Source organism: Ornithorhynchus anatinus, chromosome 21 (genome assembly GCF_004115215.2).
Source record: "Ornithorhynchus anatinus isolate Pmale09 chromosome 21, mOrnAna1.pri.v4, whole genome shotgun sequence".
Classification (NCBI taxonomy): domain Eukaryota; kingdom Metazoa; phylum Chordata; class Mammalia; order Monotremata; family Ornithorhynchidae; genus Ornithorhynchus; species Ornithorhynchus anatinus.
In genome coordinates, this window is record NC_041748.1 from 23,063,162 (window position 1) to 23,077,880 (window position 14,719).

The following is a 14,719-nucleotide window of genomic DNA, read 5'->3' on the forward strand; positions in this document are numbered from 1 at the left end:
GCCGGGCCCGGGGAACGGGGAGCCCGGCCCCCGGCATCCGGGACGGCCGCGGGGAGACGGGGGTGACCTCTCGGCCCGCCCGCCCTCCCCGGCGGGGGGGCTCCACGCCGGCCCGCCCCGGCCCCCCGGGCCCCACCGCTTCCTGCGGCGCCGAAGCCCGGCGAGGTCGGGCGAGGCGGCTCTGAACGCGTGGGACTTGGCCTTGGCCGTGCGGCGCAGCCTGGAGAAGGTCTCGAAGATGGTGGGCACCGCTCCCTCCTTCAGCCGGTGGTAGCCACTGCCGACAGCGGGCGGGAGCCCGTCAGCCCCCGGTCCCCCGGCCCCCCCGCCCCCCGCCCGCAAGAGGGGCGCCTGGGGGGGCCGCGGGCGGGGGCGGGGGGGGGGGGTCGGGGGGGGCCGGCGGCGCCCACCTGATGCCGACCAGCTCGAAGCAGTTCTCCTCGAAGTGCTTGGAGCAGAAGTAGATGTACTCGGAGGCCGGGTCCCACAGGCCCTGACCGCTGGGGTCCGTCCGCCGGCAGTTGGCCAGCCACAGCCCGCGCCGGGGGTTGTCCTTCTTGGGCAGCCTGGGGGACGGATGCGGGGAGGGAGTGGGGCGGCCGGAGCCACCACGGGGTCGGGGGCCCGGCGGCCCGGCGCGCTTCGGGGCGCCCCGCCACCGGCCTGCGAAGGAGCCCCCTCCTCACGTCACTCGGCACTTCGGGGGCCCCGCCCCGCCCGGCCGGTCCGGGGTCCACACGGCGCCCCGGGCCGAGACCCCAACCGGGGCAGAGAACCCGCCGCTTCCGTCCCGCCGTTCCACGGACGGCCGCGCCCCCGGATGGCCCGGCGCCGGGACCCGTTGGCCCAACGGGCCCTCCGGACGGGTCCCTCCGTCTACCCCGGGGGTCGGCGCGGGCTCACCGGGGACCTGCCCCCCCGTGCGACGGGCGGGAGGACCCCCAGCCCCACCGGACCCCCCCCCCCCGCCCCCGCTGCGGGCGGAGTCCGGCTCCGGGGCGGAGAGGGGGATCGGAGGCCGGCGGGGGGCCGGGAGCACCGCGATGGGTTTCTCGGGTAAGCGGGGCCGCGGTCGCCCCCGGCGGCTCGGAAACCGGTCCGACGTCCCGCGTGCGCCTCCCCCCCGGCCACCGGCGCCCTCCCGCGCCCGGCCGTGCCCCGGCCGACCTGTGGAAGGAGATGCCCCGGTTCCTGGTCTCCCGCGTGTCCCGGGTGCAGCATCCGGCGGCGGAGCAGTGTCGCGGCATCTGGGCCGCCGGGCGGGCCCGGGGCGGAGGAGGACGAGGTGAGGAATCGGAAGGCAGCGGGTGGGAACGGGAGGCGGGAGGAGAGACGCGCGCCTGATCAGCTTGGATCCGCCCCGGTGCTTAGCACCGCGACTGGCACCCGGTACGCGGAAGCGGCGTGGCCTGGAGGCACGGGCTGGGGAGTCGAGTGGTGGTGGGTTCGAATCCCTGCTCCGCCACCCGTCTGCCGTGTGACCTGGGGTAGGCCGCATCCCTGTCCCTCGGTTTCCTCGTCTGCCGAATGAGGACCGAGACCGTGAGCCCCGTGTGGAAGAGGGATTGGGGCCAACCTCATTACCTTGCACCTGCCCCTGCGCTTAGAACAGTGCTTGGCACAGAGTAAGCGCTTAAATACCATCATCATTCTATACCGGGAAAAAGAAAGAAAAAACGGTGGGCCAAGGGGAGGAACGGTTCCTTCCCCGTTTCTCTAGGATGCAAGCTCTTTATGGGCAAGGCGTGTGTCTGCTGCTTGTGATGGACTGCGTGGCTCAGTGCAAAGAGCCCGGGCTTGGGAGTCAGAGGTCATGGGTTCGAATCCCCGCTCTGCCGCTTGTCAGCTGGGGGACTGGGGGGCGAGTCACTTCACTCGTCTGGGCCTCAGTCCCCTCGTCTGTAAAAACGGGGATGAAAACTGGGAGCCCCGCGTGGGCCAACCCGATCGCCTTGTATCCCCCGGCGCTTCGAACGGTGCTGGGGCACGTATTAAGCGCTTAACAGATACCACCATTTATTTTTTTATTTACTGTACTCTCCCAAGCGTCTAGGAGAGTGCTCCGCAAACAGTAAGCGTTCGGTAAATACGATGGATCGATGGGACGACCCAAGGGCCTCAGGCCTGACCCTCCGGAGGCTCGAATCCCGTAAGCGGGCCGGGTCCCCGGGGTCCTCGCATCTTCCCCTCTGTCCTTTCTACTCCTCCCTTCTCGTCCGTCGGTTCGTTCTCATGGCCTCTCTTAAGCGCTTACTACGCGTCGGGCCCTGACCTACTCTCACTCCGTCGTCCTTATCGAGCGCTTACTGTGTGCAGAGCACTGGACTGAGCGCTCGGGATAGACAGTTCGGCAACAGAGAGGGACGACGCCTGCCCGTCGCCCCCTTTCTAGACTGCGATGGGCAGCGATCGTCTCTATTTTCGCTGAATTCTCCTTTCCAAGCGCGGAGTCCGGCGCTCCGCGCACAGTAAGCGCTCGATAAGTAGGACCGAATGAACCAACTGAGCGCCGCGGTGGAGTCGGGCCACCCGGGGCTCCCACTCGTAATTCCCCTTTTCCAGAGGAGGTCACTGAGGCGCGGAGAGGTGAGTAATGTTGGTATTTGTGAAGCGCTTCCTAGGTGCCAAGCACCGTTCTAAGCGCCGGGGCAGACACAGGGGAATCGGGTTGTGCCACGGGGGGCCCCCGGTCTTAATCCCCATTTTCCAGAGGAGGTGACTGAGGCACAGAGAAGTGAAGTGACCCGCCCGAAGTCACACAGCCGACAGGTGGCCGAGCGGGGATCCGAACCCATGAACTCTGACTCCAAAGCCCGTGCCCTTTCCACTGAGCCACGCTGCTTGCGACGAAGCGATTGGTCCGAGGTCCCCCGGCGGATTAGAACCCAGGTCCTCCCGCCTCCCGGGCCCCGGGCGCTACCCGCTGGGCCGTGCTGCCTCTCACCTCCCGCCACCGTCATCCCCCTCCCCACTCCATCCGTTCGTCCGGTCGTATTTCTGGAGCGCTCACACCGTGCTAACCGCCTGGGAAAGTACAAGCGGGAGAGGCAGCGGGGGTCTGAGGGCGCGGGTTCTAATCCCGCCTCTGCAACCGGTCAGCTATAATAATAATGTTAATTATTAAATAATAATAATAACAGCTATAAATAATAATAATAATGATGTTGGTATCTGTTAAGCGCTTACTAGGCGCAGAGCGCTGTTCGAAGCGCTGCGGGAGATACAGGTGGTCCCACGTGGGGCTCCCGGTCTTCAACCCCATTTGACAGATGAGGGAACTGAGGCCCAGAGAGGTGAAGTGACTCGCCCCCCCCCCTCCCCCAGCGGACAGGTGGCGGGGCCGGGATTCGAACCCATGACCTGTGACTCCCCAACCCGGGGCTCTTTCCCCTGAGCCACGCTGCTCTGGGCAAGCCACCTACCTACTCCGGGCCTCAGTTACCCCATCTGGAAAACGGGGATTCAGCCCTTAGAGAAGCAGCGGGGCTCAGGGGAACGAGCCCGGGCTTGGGCGTCAGAGGTCATGGGTTCGAATCCCGCGCTCTGCCACCTGGCTGTGGGCGAGTCCCTTCACTTCTCGGGGCCTCGGTTCCCTCATCTGGAAAATGGGGGATGAAGCCTGGGAGCCCCACGGGGGGGGGGACGGGGACGACGACCTGATGCCCTGGCGTCTCCCCCGGCGCTTCCAACAGTGCTCCGCACCTAGTAGGCGCTTCACAAACACCAACCTATTATTGCACTGCGTTCCTTCGATTTATTGAGCGCCGCCTCGGTGCGGAGCACTGGGCTAAGCGCTCGGGGAGGGACAGTCAGGCAACAGAGAGAGAGAGAGAGAGAGAGACCTGTCCCCGCAAAGGGAACAAAAGGGGCGTCCTGGCATGGATGGGGCCTGCGGCAGGTCGGGAGGCGCGTTTACTCTATTATTTACGGCACGGGTGGGGCCTGCGGCATTTCGGGAGGCGCGTTTACTCTATTATTTACGGCGCGGGCTCGACGCCTCCTCCTCCCCCCTCCCCCCCCCTCGGCGGGGCGCGTGCCGAGCGCTCAGCACAGGGCGCCGCGCCCCCCGCGTGCCCCGGCCCCGCACTCACTGTCTCCCCATCGCGGCGCCGCCGACGTCTCGCGAGAGCTCGGCCCTCCCGGAAGCGGGGTGGCGCCGCGGGGGGGGGGGCGCGCGGGGGGGGGGCGCGTGCGGGTCAGGCACTTCCGGCCGCACGAGGTCCCCCTCCCCCCCCCGGGTGGCGGAGGCCCCGCCCCCTGACGTCATCGGATTCGCTCGCGCCCCCTGACGTCACCGGGCTCGCTCGCGCCCGTCACTCGTCCAGTCCTGCGGCCCCGTGCCCTCCTAGTAATCATTCATTCAATATGTCGGTATCTGTTAAGCGCTTATTAGGTGCAGGGCACTGTTCTAAGCGCTGGGGGGATACAAGGTGAGCAGGTGGTCCCATAATAATATTAATTTTGGTATTTGTTAAGCGCTTATTAGGTGCAGGGCACTGTTCTAAGCGCTGGGGGGGACACAAGGTGAGCAGGTGGTCCCATAATAATATTAATTTTGGTATTTGTTAAGCGCTTATTAGGTGCAGGGCACTGTTCTAAGCGCTGGGGGGGACACAAGGTGAGCAGGTGGTCCCATAATAATATTAATTTTGGTATTTGTTAAGCGCTTATTAGGTGCAGGGCACTGTTCTAAGCGCTGGGGGGGATACAAGGTGAGCAGGTGGTCCCATAATAATAATGATGTCGGTATCTGTTAAGCGCTTATTAGGTGCAGGGCACTGTTCTAAGCGCTGGGGGGGACACAAGGTGAGCAGGTGGTCCCATAATAATATTAATTTTGGTATTTGTTAAGCGCTTATTAGGTGCAGGGCACTGTTCTAAGCGCTGGGGGGATACAAGGTGAGCAGGTGGTCCCATAATAATATTAATTTTGGTATTTGTTAAGCGCTTATTAGGTGCAGGGCACTGTTCTAAGCGCTGGGGGGGATACAAGGTGAGCAGGTGGTCCCATAATAATAATGATGTCGGTATCTGTTAAGCGCTTATTAGGTGCAGGGCACTGTTCTAAGCGCTGGGGGGATTCAAGGTGAGCAGGTGGTCCCATAATAATAATGATGTCGGTATTTGTTAAGCGCTTACTCTGTGCAGAGCGCTGTTCTAAGCACTGGGGGAGATACGGGGTCGTCGGGTTGTCCCGCGTGAGGCGCGCAGTCCTCATCCCCATTTTAATAATAATCATGTTGGTATTTGTTAAGCGCTTACTAGGTGCAGAGCACTGTTCTAAGCGCTGGGGGAGATACGGGCTCGTCGGGTTGTCCCACGTGAGGCCCACAGTCTTAAAGTCCCCCTTTTCCAGACGAGGTCACTGAGGCCCAGAGAAGTGAAGTGACTCGCCCCCGGTCACACAGTTGACGCGGGGCAGGGCTGCGATTCGAACTCATGACCCTCTGACTCCAAAGCCCGGGCTCTTTCCACGGAGCCACGCCGCTTCTCTTTAGGGGCCCAGGATTGGGAAAAAAAAACAAACAAAAAAAACGGGGAAAAAGAAAAATCACCTTCCCTCCGACTCAGACCAGGATGGGTCTGGCGGAGGCCGCCGCCGAGTTCCTCCCCCGAGGGGAGCCCGGTGTCCCGCCACGGACGTGCCTCCCGCCCTCCCCGGCGCGTCTCTTTCCGCACCCTCCCGGCCCCGCTGAAGAGAAGACTCCGGACCCAATCCCGCGAGACCGGAGCTTTATTGGTTAAAAACCAAATCCCCCGACGGATCCCACGGCTCCGCGACCCAGGAGCGGGGCCCCTTCCCGACGGACGCGGGCCGGCCCCGGCGTTCAGTACTCCTCCCCTTCTTCGGCCTCGGCTTCTACCGAATCCACGCCGACCTCTTCGTAATCCTTCTCGAGCGCCGCCAGGTCCTCGCGGGCCTCCGAGAACTCCCCTTCCTCCATCCCTTCGCCGACGTACCAGTGCACGAAGGCGCGCTTGGCGTACATCAGGTCGAATTTGTGGTCCAGCCGGGCCCAGGCTTCGGCGATGGCGGTGGTGTTGCTCAGCATGCACACGGCCCGCTGCACCTTGGCCAGGTCTCCGCCGGGCACGACCGTGGGGGGCTGGTAGTTGATGCCCACCTGGGGGAGGAGAAGGGACGGGGCGGCGCCCGTGGGTTCCCGGCCCTCGGGTCCCGCCCGGCTCGGGCAGCTCCGCCCGCGGCCCGCCCGCCCGCCCGCCCGCCCGCCCCCGCCGGGCCCGGTACCTTAAATCCGGTGGGGCACCAATCCACGAACTGGATGGTGCGCTTGGTCTTGATGGTGGCGATGGCGGCGTTGACGTCCTTGGGCACCACGTCGCCCCGGTAGAGCATGCAGCAGGCCATGTACTTGCCGTGCCTCGGGTCGCACTTGACCATCTGGTTGGCCGGCTCGAAGCAGGCGTTGGTGATCTCGGCCACCGACAGCTGCTCGTGGTAGGCCTTCTCGGCCGAGATGACCGGGGCGTAGGTGGCCAGCGGGAAGTGGATGCGCGGGTAGGGCACCAGGTTGGTCTGGAACTCGGTCAGGTCCACGTTGAGGGCCCCGTCGAAGCGCAGCGAGGCCGTGATGGACGAGACGATCTGGCCGATGAGGCGGTTGAGGTTGGTGTAGGTGGGCCGCTCGATGTCCAGGTTGCGGCGGCAGATGTCGTAGATGGCCTCGTTGTCCACCATGAAGGCGCAGTCCGAGTGCTCCAGGGTGGTGTGGGTCGTGAGGATGGAGTTGTAGGGCTCCACCACCGCGGTCGACACCTGGGGCGCCGGGTAGATGGCGAACTCCAGCTTGGATTTCTTGCCGTAGTCCACCGAGAGGCGTTCCATCAGCAGGGAGGCGAAGCCGGAGCCGGTGCCCCCGCCGAAGCTGTGGAAGATCAGGAAGCCCTGCAGTCCGGTGCACAGGTCGGCCTGCGGGGAGACACGGCCGGTCACCGCCCGGGTCCCGGGTCCCGGGTCCCGGGACCCGCCCGACGACGACGGTCGGGACGGCGGCGACGGCCCGGCGCTTACCGGGTGTAGACGCGAGGCGCCGGGGTCGGACCCGGCCGCCCGCCCCACCCGGGGCCCGCTCTTCGTCTCCGTCCTGCAGACGAGAGAACCGAGGCCCCGGGACGTGAAGCGGCTCGCCCCCGGTCCCGCGGCGGGCGGGCCTGCATTCGAACCCGGGCCCCGCGACCCCCGGGCCCGTGCTCTCGGCGAGAGAAGCCGAGAGGAGCCGGGCCCGTGAGTCGTCCGCCTCTACCCTCTCGGGGAGAGACTCCTGCTTCCAGTCGCCGTCTCGATACCCTCTGCGAACGGACGGAGAAGCCGCTCGACTCTGTCTTGGGAGGACGAGGACGAGACGCGTTGGGCGGGGACCGTCTCTGTGGCTGACCTGTACTTTCCAAACGCTCGGCCCGGCGCTCCGCGCGCAGTAAGCGCTCCATCGGTGCGACCGAATGAACGAGGAGTGGTAAATATCGTACTAGACCTCTTCCCGGACCCGTTCTCGCCCGGGAGGAAGGCCCGGGCTCTGCTCTGGGATAGTGGCGTCTGTCTTAACTCACGCGACTCCACGGACGGAGTGACCGCGCTGTCGACAAAGATCGATTTTTTTCTTGAAAACAGGGCAGCGTGACTTAATGGGGGGAACGTCAGGCCGGGAGACAGGAGACCCGAGTTCCAGTCCCAACTCCGCTGCTGGCCTGCTAGGTGCCTCTGGGCAAGTGACTTTGACCTCTCTGGGCCTCCGTTTCCTTAAGTACGAAATGAGATCAACATCTGCCTCTCCCGACCAACGGGGAGCCGCACGGCCTGGCGGGGTGCAACACGGGCCTGGGAGTCACAAGGATCTGGGTTCCAGTCCCAGCTCTGCCACCCGTCTGCTGGGTGACCTCGGGCAGGTCCACAACGGGGATCGAGACTCTGTCCGACCACCCCCTCGCTTAGAACCGTGCGCGGCACCCAGTCGACGCTTCATCCGCCTCGTCAAAATACGTATATATATATATATATGAGAAATAGGTTAGTGACCACTGAATCGCCGGCCCCATCTCCTACATTGAAAAGAGGTCTCCGTCGAAAAAAGAAGCGGGGACCCGGCAGTCCATCACGGGGCGCCCGCCACGCCCTCCCCCCCCCCGCCCCCCTTCGCTTTGGAGCACGCACCAGCTTGCGAATGCGATCCAGCACCAGGTCGACGATCTCCTTGCCGATGGTGTAATGGCCTCTGGCGTAATTGTTGGCCGCGTCCTCCTTTCCGGTGATTAGCTGCTCCGGATGGAAGAGCTGCCGGTAGGTCCCCGTTCGGACTTCATCTGCGGAGAGAGCCCGACCCGGACGTGGACGATCCCCGGGCGTCTGCGCCTCGGCACGTGGGGACCCGAGACCCGGGAGGAGGCCGGGGACCCGGACAGCCGAGTCCCGCCCCGGGGTAACATCCCCTCTCCGCCCGCCCGCCCGCCCGTTTGACAGTTAACGTAGACCGACCCCGGTGCCCAAGCCTAAGGGGATGCGGGCAGGGGTTCGGAGGGGTCGCTCCCTGGTCCTCTCCCCCGATTCTCCGGACGCTCTGCCGTCCCCTCTGCTGCCAGCGTGCCTTTAGGGACCGTGACGGCGGAGGTGGAGACCGTTGGTAGATCTTGAGATCCTGGGGATTTAGCTGTCGCCGGACTCCCCCGAGTGCCTAGGGCAGCGCTCCGCACGCAGAAGCAGCCCCGGTCGACCCTATCGTCCATCAGGGCTCCTGGCTTTTCCAGCAGGATTCCATGGAATAATAATGTTGGCATCTCTTAAGCGCTTACTACGTGCAGAGCACCGTTCTAAGCGCCGGGGTAGATCACGACGTTATCGGGTGGTCCCCCGTGAGGCTCACGGTTAATCCCCATTTTCCAGATGAGGTCACTGAGGCCCAGAGAAGCCAAGTGACTCGCCCACAGTCCCTCAGCCGCCAAGCGGCGGAGCCGGCATTCGAGCCCGGGACCTCCGACTCCCGAGCCCGGGCTCTTTCCGCTCGGGGGAAGTTATCGTCGTGTAATAACTACGGTACTCGCCAGGTTGTAAACCCCGGGTAGCCCCGAGCCGACGCGGGTGGCCGCGGTCCCTGGGCCACCTGAGGGCTCTCGCAGTCCAAGTAGGAGGGCGCAGGATCGAATCCCCCATTCACGGACGAGAGAGGAAACCCCTAGGTACCTCCGCGACCTCATGGTGCGGCAGGGAACGCGTCCTTTACTTTATCGCTCTGCACTCTCCCGAGATCCCCGTTCCGCGCCCCGCACCTAACGGCAGCTCCGTTTCTCCCCGGCACCCAGTGGGAGCCCGACAAACCCCCCAGAACCGCGAGGAGCCCGGGCCACCTACCGACCACAGTGGGCTCCAGGTCTACGAACACAGCCCTGGGCACGTGTTTCCCGGCTCCGGTCTCGCTGAAGAAAGTGTTGAAGGAATCGTCCCCACCACCGATGGTTTTGTCGCTGGGCATCTGCCCGTCGGGCTGGATTCCGTGCTCCAGGCAGTACAGCTCCCAGCAGGCGTTGCCGATCTGCACGCCCGCCTGCCCCACGTGAATGGAGATGCATTCCCTCTGTGGGGGCGGGGGGGGGGGGGGACGACAGAGACATCGCAAATGGCAAATCGAGGTAAGAACGCCCTGGACGAGGGATGTGGATCGAGGGTGGAGAATCACCCTGGCCTCGACGTCTAGGAACACATTCCCTTAGCGGAGGGAAGAGACGTCAAACCGAGAAGTTGAACAAGGCGGATTTACGCCCGCGCCGAGGGACCGGATTTAGCAGCTCTCCCGGAGGACGGGGTTGCGTCCTCACTCCCCGAAAGGGGGGGGGGGGGTCTCTTTCCACCTGGAAAGCAATCTAGCTTCCAGAGAGGGCTCGGCCAAAGTCGGCGGACCGAATCCCCCCATCCTTCACGCCTGTCTTGCCTCGGAGAGCAGGATCCCTCCCTCCCCGTCTTATGTATCCACGCCCCGGCTCTTCTCCTCCCCCCGGGGGCCTCGTGTTCGTGGGAAACACTTCCTCCGCTGGCCCCGGGAAGCCACCTGTCCCCAACGTGGCGGCCCCCGGACTCGTTTCCGCTTGGGGGGCCTTCCTCCTCCGGCGGGGGCCAGGTCCGTCGGCCAGACTCCGGACGGCCTCGGCCGCCCTTCTCCCTCCGCCGCGTCGGAGGTTCACCCTAAGACGTAGCGTCGCGCAGGGCGGTGGCATTTGGGCACCCGGGCCCGCGGACCGAAAAACCCCGAAGAGGGGGCAACCGGGTCTCCGTGTCCCCGCGGTCACTGGCCGGGCGAACCCACCCGAGCCGGGAGGACCGGCCCCGGCCCGGCCCCAACTTGGAACCCCCGAATCGGGGGCGGTCTGAACCGGTTCCGACCCATCCAATCCCCCTCCCCTTCTTCAAAACCCAGCGGCTTTACTGCCTCCTAATCCCGGGCCCTTCCCCTCCCCCTTCGAGGGGCCCCCCACCCCTCTCCCCAACCTTCCCTCCCCGTGCACCGGAGGCCCCTCCCCCCTCTTCTCCTCGTGCACCGACGACCCCGCCCTTCTGGTGCACCGACGACCCCTCCCCATCGCCCCCGTGCACCCGCCCCCCCCCCATCGCTCCCGTGCACCCGCGACCCCCCCCCCCGAACTTTCCACTCGTGCACCCGCGACTCCTCCTCATCGCCCCCCCCCCCCCGCGCAACCGCCCCTTTCCCGAACTTTCCTCTCGTGCACCCGCGGCGACTCCTCCTCGGCCCCGCGCCCCCCGTGCCGAACTTTCCTCTCGTGCACCCGCGCCCCCCCCCTCCCCCATATTCCGCTCGTGCACCCGCAACCCCTCCCATCGCTCCCGCGCCCCCCACCCCCCAACTTTCCACTCGTTCCCCCGCAACCCCTCCTCATCGCCCCCGCCCTTCTCTCCCCGACTTCCCACGCGTGCACCGGCGACCCCTCCCATGGCTCCCACGCGTCCGCGCCCCCCGCCCTTCTCTCCCCGACTTCCCGCTCGTGCACCGGCGACCCCTCCCATCGCTCCCGCGCCCCCCACCCCCTACTCGTACCCCCGCAACCCCTCCAAATCGCCCCCGCCCTTCTCTCCCCGACTTTCCACGCGTGCACCGGGGGCCCCTCCCATCGCTCCCGCGCCCCCCAATTTTCCACGCGTGCACCCTCGACCCCCTCCCCGACTTTCGGCCCGTGCGCCCCTCTCCACTCGTGCACCGGCGACCCTCCCTCACCGCCCCGGTGCAGCCTCGACCCCCGCCCCCAAGCCCTTGTCGCGCACCCGCGACCTCCGCCCTTCTCCCCAGCCGCCTCTGCCCCCCAGGTATTAAAGCGGAGGGCGCCCGGGCGGGGAAGCCCCTACCATGACGGCGGTTGCACCGGGAGCCGCGCACAGACGCCTCTTCACACCTCCTCCCTCGAAGCCCCGACACCAACTGCCGCCCGCCGCCCGCGCCGCGCCTTAAATCCCCCGCCCGGGCGCGAGCTGCGTCCTCATTGGTCGGCCGCCCCAGCGGCGACGCTGATTGGCTGCGGCGCCGCCCCCGCCCCCCGGCCTCGAGGCCTCCCCCGCCCGCGCGCGCCAACGGATCCTCCTCTGCCATTGGCGGGCGCCGGAGGAACGACGGTTTTGATTGGACGGCCCGTTTGGGCGGGAAGGCCCAGGCGACCGTTGGCCTTAACGGTCGCCCTCCAACGCCCGAGAAAATGGCGGCGGATCCAACCGTCCCCCTCACGCGCGCCTCTGCTCCCAACCGACCGTAAACCCACCCCCCCCCCCCCCTATATGGGCAATAGAATATCCATAGAAATCCATAAGAGCAAATCAATATTATTGATCAGGGTCAGATACAGAGGATTTCTCGTTTTTAATCCCTTCTCTCACACCAGGCCCCTGATGTGAGGTGTTACATCAGCTCATTTCATTTATTCATTCATTCATTCATTCACTCACTCATCGAGCCATTCATTCAATAGTAATAATAATACTAATGCTGGTATTCGTTAAGCGCTTACTACTACTACTACTACTAATAACGTCGGTATCTGTTAAGCGCTTACTATGTGCCGAGCACCGTTCTAAGCGCCGGGGGAGACACAGGGGAATCAGGTCGTCCCACGTGGGGCTCACGGTCTTCATCCCCATTTTACAGATGAGGGAACTGAGGCACAGAGAAGTGAAGTGACTGGCCCACAGTCACACAGCCGACAAGTGGCAGAGCTGGGATTCGAACTCACGAGCCCTGACTCCAAAGCCCGTGCTCTTTCCACTGAGCCGCGCTACTATGTGCAGAGCACTGTTCTAAGCGCTAGGGTATACAGGGCAATCAGGTGGTCCCACACGAGGCTTACAGTCTTCATCCCCATTTTACAGATGAGGTAACTGATAGTAATAATAATGTTATTTGTTAAGCGCTTACTCTGTGCAGAGCACTGTTCTAAGCGCTGGGGGAGATACAGGGTCATCAGGTTGTCCCATGTGAGGCTCACAGTTAATCCCCATTTTCCAGATGAGGTCACTGAGGACCAGAGAAGTGAAGTGACTCGCCCACAGTCACCCGGCTGACCAGTGGCAGAGCCGGGATTCGAACTCATGACCTCTGACTCCCAAGCCCGGGCTCTTTCCACCGAGCCGTGTGCAGAGCATTGGACTAAGCGCTTGGAATGGACAATAAGGCATCAGCTAGAGGCCCTCCCTGCCCAGTGACGGGCTCACAGTCGGAGGTCATGGGTTCGAATCCCGGCTCTGCCGCTTGTCAGCTGGGTGACTGGGGGCAAGTCACTTCACTTCTCTGGGCCTCAGTTACCTCATCTGGATAATGGGGATTAAAACTGTGAGCCTCGTAGGACAACCTGATGACCCTGTATCTCCCCCAGCGCTTAGAACAGTGCTCGGCACCTAGTAAGCGCTTAACAAATGCCAACATTATTATTAATCGGGAGAGACAGACGGACAAAAACAAGACAACGTCATCACAATAAATGAAATCAATCATATCTGTGAGGGAATAAAAGCTTTTTTCATACTGAAAAGCTACATTGCTTCACCAAGAAAGGCCTTCCCAGAAGTAGCGTGGCTCAGAGGAAAGAGCCCAGGCTTGGGAGTCAGAGGTCATGGGTTTGAATCCGGCTCCGCCACCTGTCATATCAGCTGGGTGACGTTGGGCAGGTCACTTCACTTCTTGGTGCCTCAGTTACCTCATCTGGAAAATGGGGATTAATAATAATTATGGTATTTGTTAAGCACTTTTACTTTGTGCAGAACACTGTTCTAAGCGCCGGGGTAGATACAGGGTCGTCAGATCGTCCCACGTGGGGCTCACATCTTTTAATCCCCATTTTTACAGATGAGAGAACTGAGGCACAGAGAAGGGAAGTGACTTGCCCAAAGTCACACAGCAGACAAGTGGCGGAGCCGGGATTAGAACCCACGACCTCTGACTCCCAAGCCGCTGCTCTTTCCATTAAGCCGCTCTGCTTCTCCGGGAGCCTCAGGAGGGACAACCTGATGACCCTGTATCTCCCCCAGCGCTTAGAACAGTGCTCGGCACATAGTAAACGCTTAGCAAATACCAACATTATCAAAGCCCTCTTTTCCCAGTCCGGTCCCTTCGGGGTCATCTATGTACTGGGATCTGTGACCTTTGGACATTTGGTATTTACCCACGACCCCATAAAGATCAAGTACATATCTTTAGATGGTATATTATAAATTATTTATTTAAGCACGTACCTTTAAATGATATATTATAAATTACTTATTTATTCATGCTCATGTCTGTCTCGCCCTCTACGCTGTAAACCTGTTTTGAGCAGGTAGCGGATCGACTGATTCGGTTGAACTGTCCTTTCCCAAGCGCTCAGTACAGTGTTCTACGCATCAGAAGTGTTCAATACAGAGGTGATGGGGTGGGGAGGGTTATGAAGAAACGGATAAACTGAAAACCTGGCCCCATTTCTAGGGTGAGCTCCCTTAAAAGGAGATTAAATCATCCGGAATTTGTTATGCGCTTTCATAACGTTCATTTCTTTTAACCTTTACTACGTTCCTTTGGGGGTTGGGACGTGTAGAGACGAGGCCTTGTAACTCTTCCGTACCTTCAGTTAGTCCTATTTATTGAATGCTTACTAGGCGCAGAGGAAAAAGGGTTAGGGTACTTGTTATGTCCTTACTATGTGCTGAGCGCTATTCTAAGCACGGGGGTGGAGGGGTTGGTTGGGCCTGAGGCGAGGATCTCCTGTCAAATGGGGATTGAGACGATGACAGCGCTTGGCACAAAGTCAGCGCTTAACCAATACCATCCTCATTATCATCATTATTCTCCAAACCTCAGTGAGCTCATCTGCAGCGGGAGAAGCAGCGTGGCTCAGTGGACAGAGCATGGGCTTCGGAGTCAGGGGTCACGGGTTCGAAGCCCAGCTCTGCCGCTTGTCAGCTGTGTGACCGTGGGCGAGTCACATCACTTCTCTGTGCCTCGGTGACCTCATCTGGAAAATGGGGATGAAGACCGTGAGCCCTACGTGGGACCACCTGATTCCCCTGTGTCTCCCTCAGCGCTCAGCACAGTGCTCTGCACATAGTAAGCGCTTAACAGATACCAACATTATTATTATTATTATTATCTGCAAAATGGGGATTGAGACGGTGAGCCCCACGTAGGACAACCTCACGACCTTGCATCGCCCCCAGCGCTCAGAACAGTGCTCGGCACCGAGTCGG

The 14,719-nt window shown here is 62.5% G+C and overlaps 2 protein-coding genes across 2 annotated transcripts in view; both read right to left on the reverse strand.

Moving 5' to 3' along the window:
- Positions 1 to 4,144, reverse strand: part of THAP7 (THAP domain containing 7) — a 5,088-nt gene extending 944 nt beyond the window's left edge. The window contains exons 1-4 of the mRNA XM_029049237.1: positions 4,092 to 4,144; positions 1,168 to 1,247; positions 411 to 566; positions 134 to 277 (exon numbers count right to left, since the gene is read on the reverse strand). Coding sequence (XP_028905070.1) covers positions 134 to 277; positions 411 to 566; positions 1,168 to 1,247 — 380 coding nt within the window. The 5' untranslated portion in view covers positions 4,092 to 4,144. The remainder of the gene's footprint in view (positions 1 to 133; positions 278 to 410; positions 567 to 1,167; positions 1,248 to 4,091) is intronic.
- Positions 4,145 to 5,716: 1,572 nt separating this feature from the next.
- On the reverse strand, positions 5,717 to 11,460 carry LOC100088515 (tubulin alpha-3 chain). Its single transcript, XM_029048646.2, has 5 exons — positions 11,363 to 11,460; positions 9,362 to 9,584; positions 8,171 to 8,319; positions 6,251 to 6,931; positions 5,717 to 6,125 (listed from the first exon to the last, which is right to left on the reverse strand). Exons 1-5 carry the CDS (start codon positions 11,363 to 11,365, stop codon positions 5,829 to 5,831), a joined length of 1,353 nt encoding a protein of 450 aa, XP_028904479.1. The 5' UTR covers positions 11,366 to 11,460; the 3' UTR covers positions 5,717 to 5,828.
- Between the last annotated feature and the right edge of the window lie 3,259 nt (positions 11,461 to 14,719).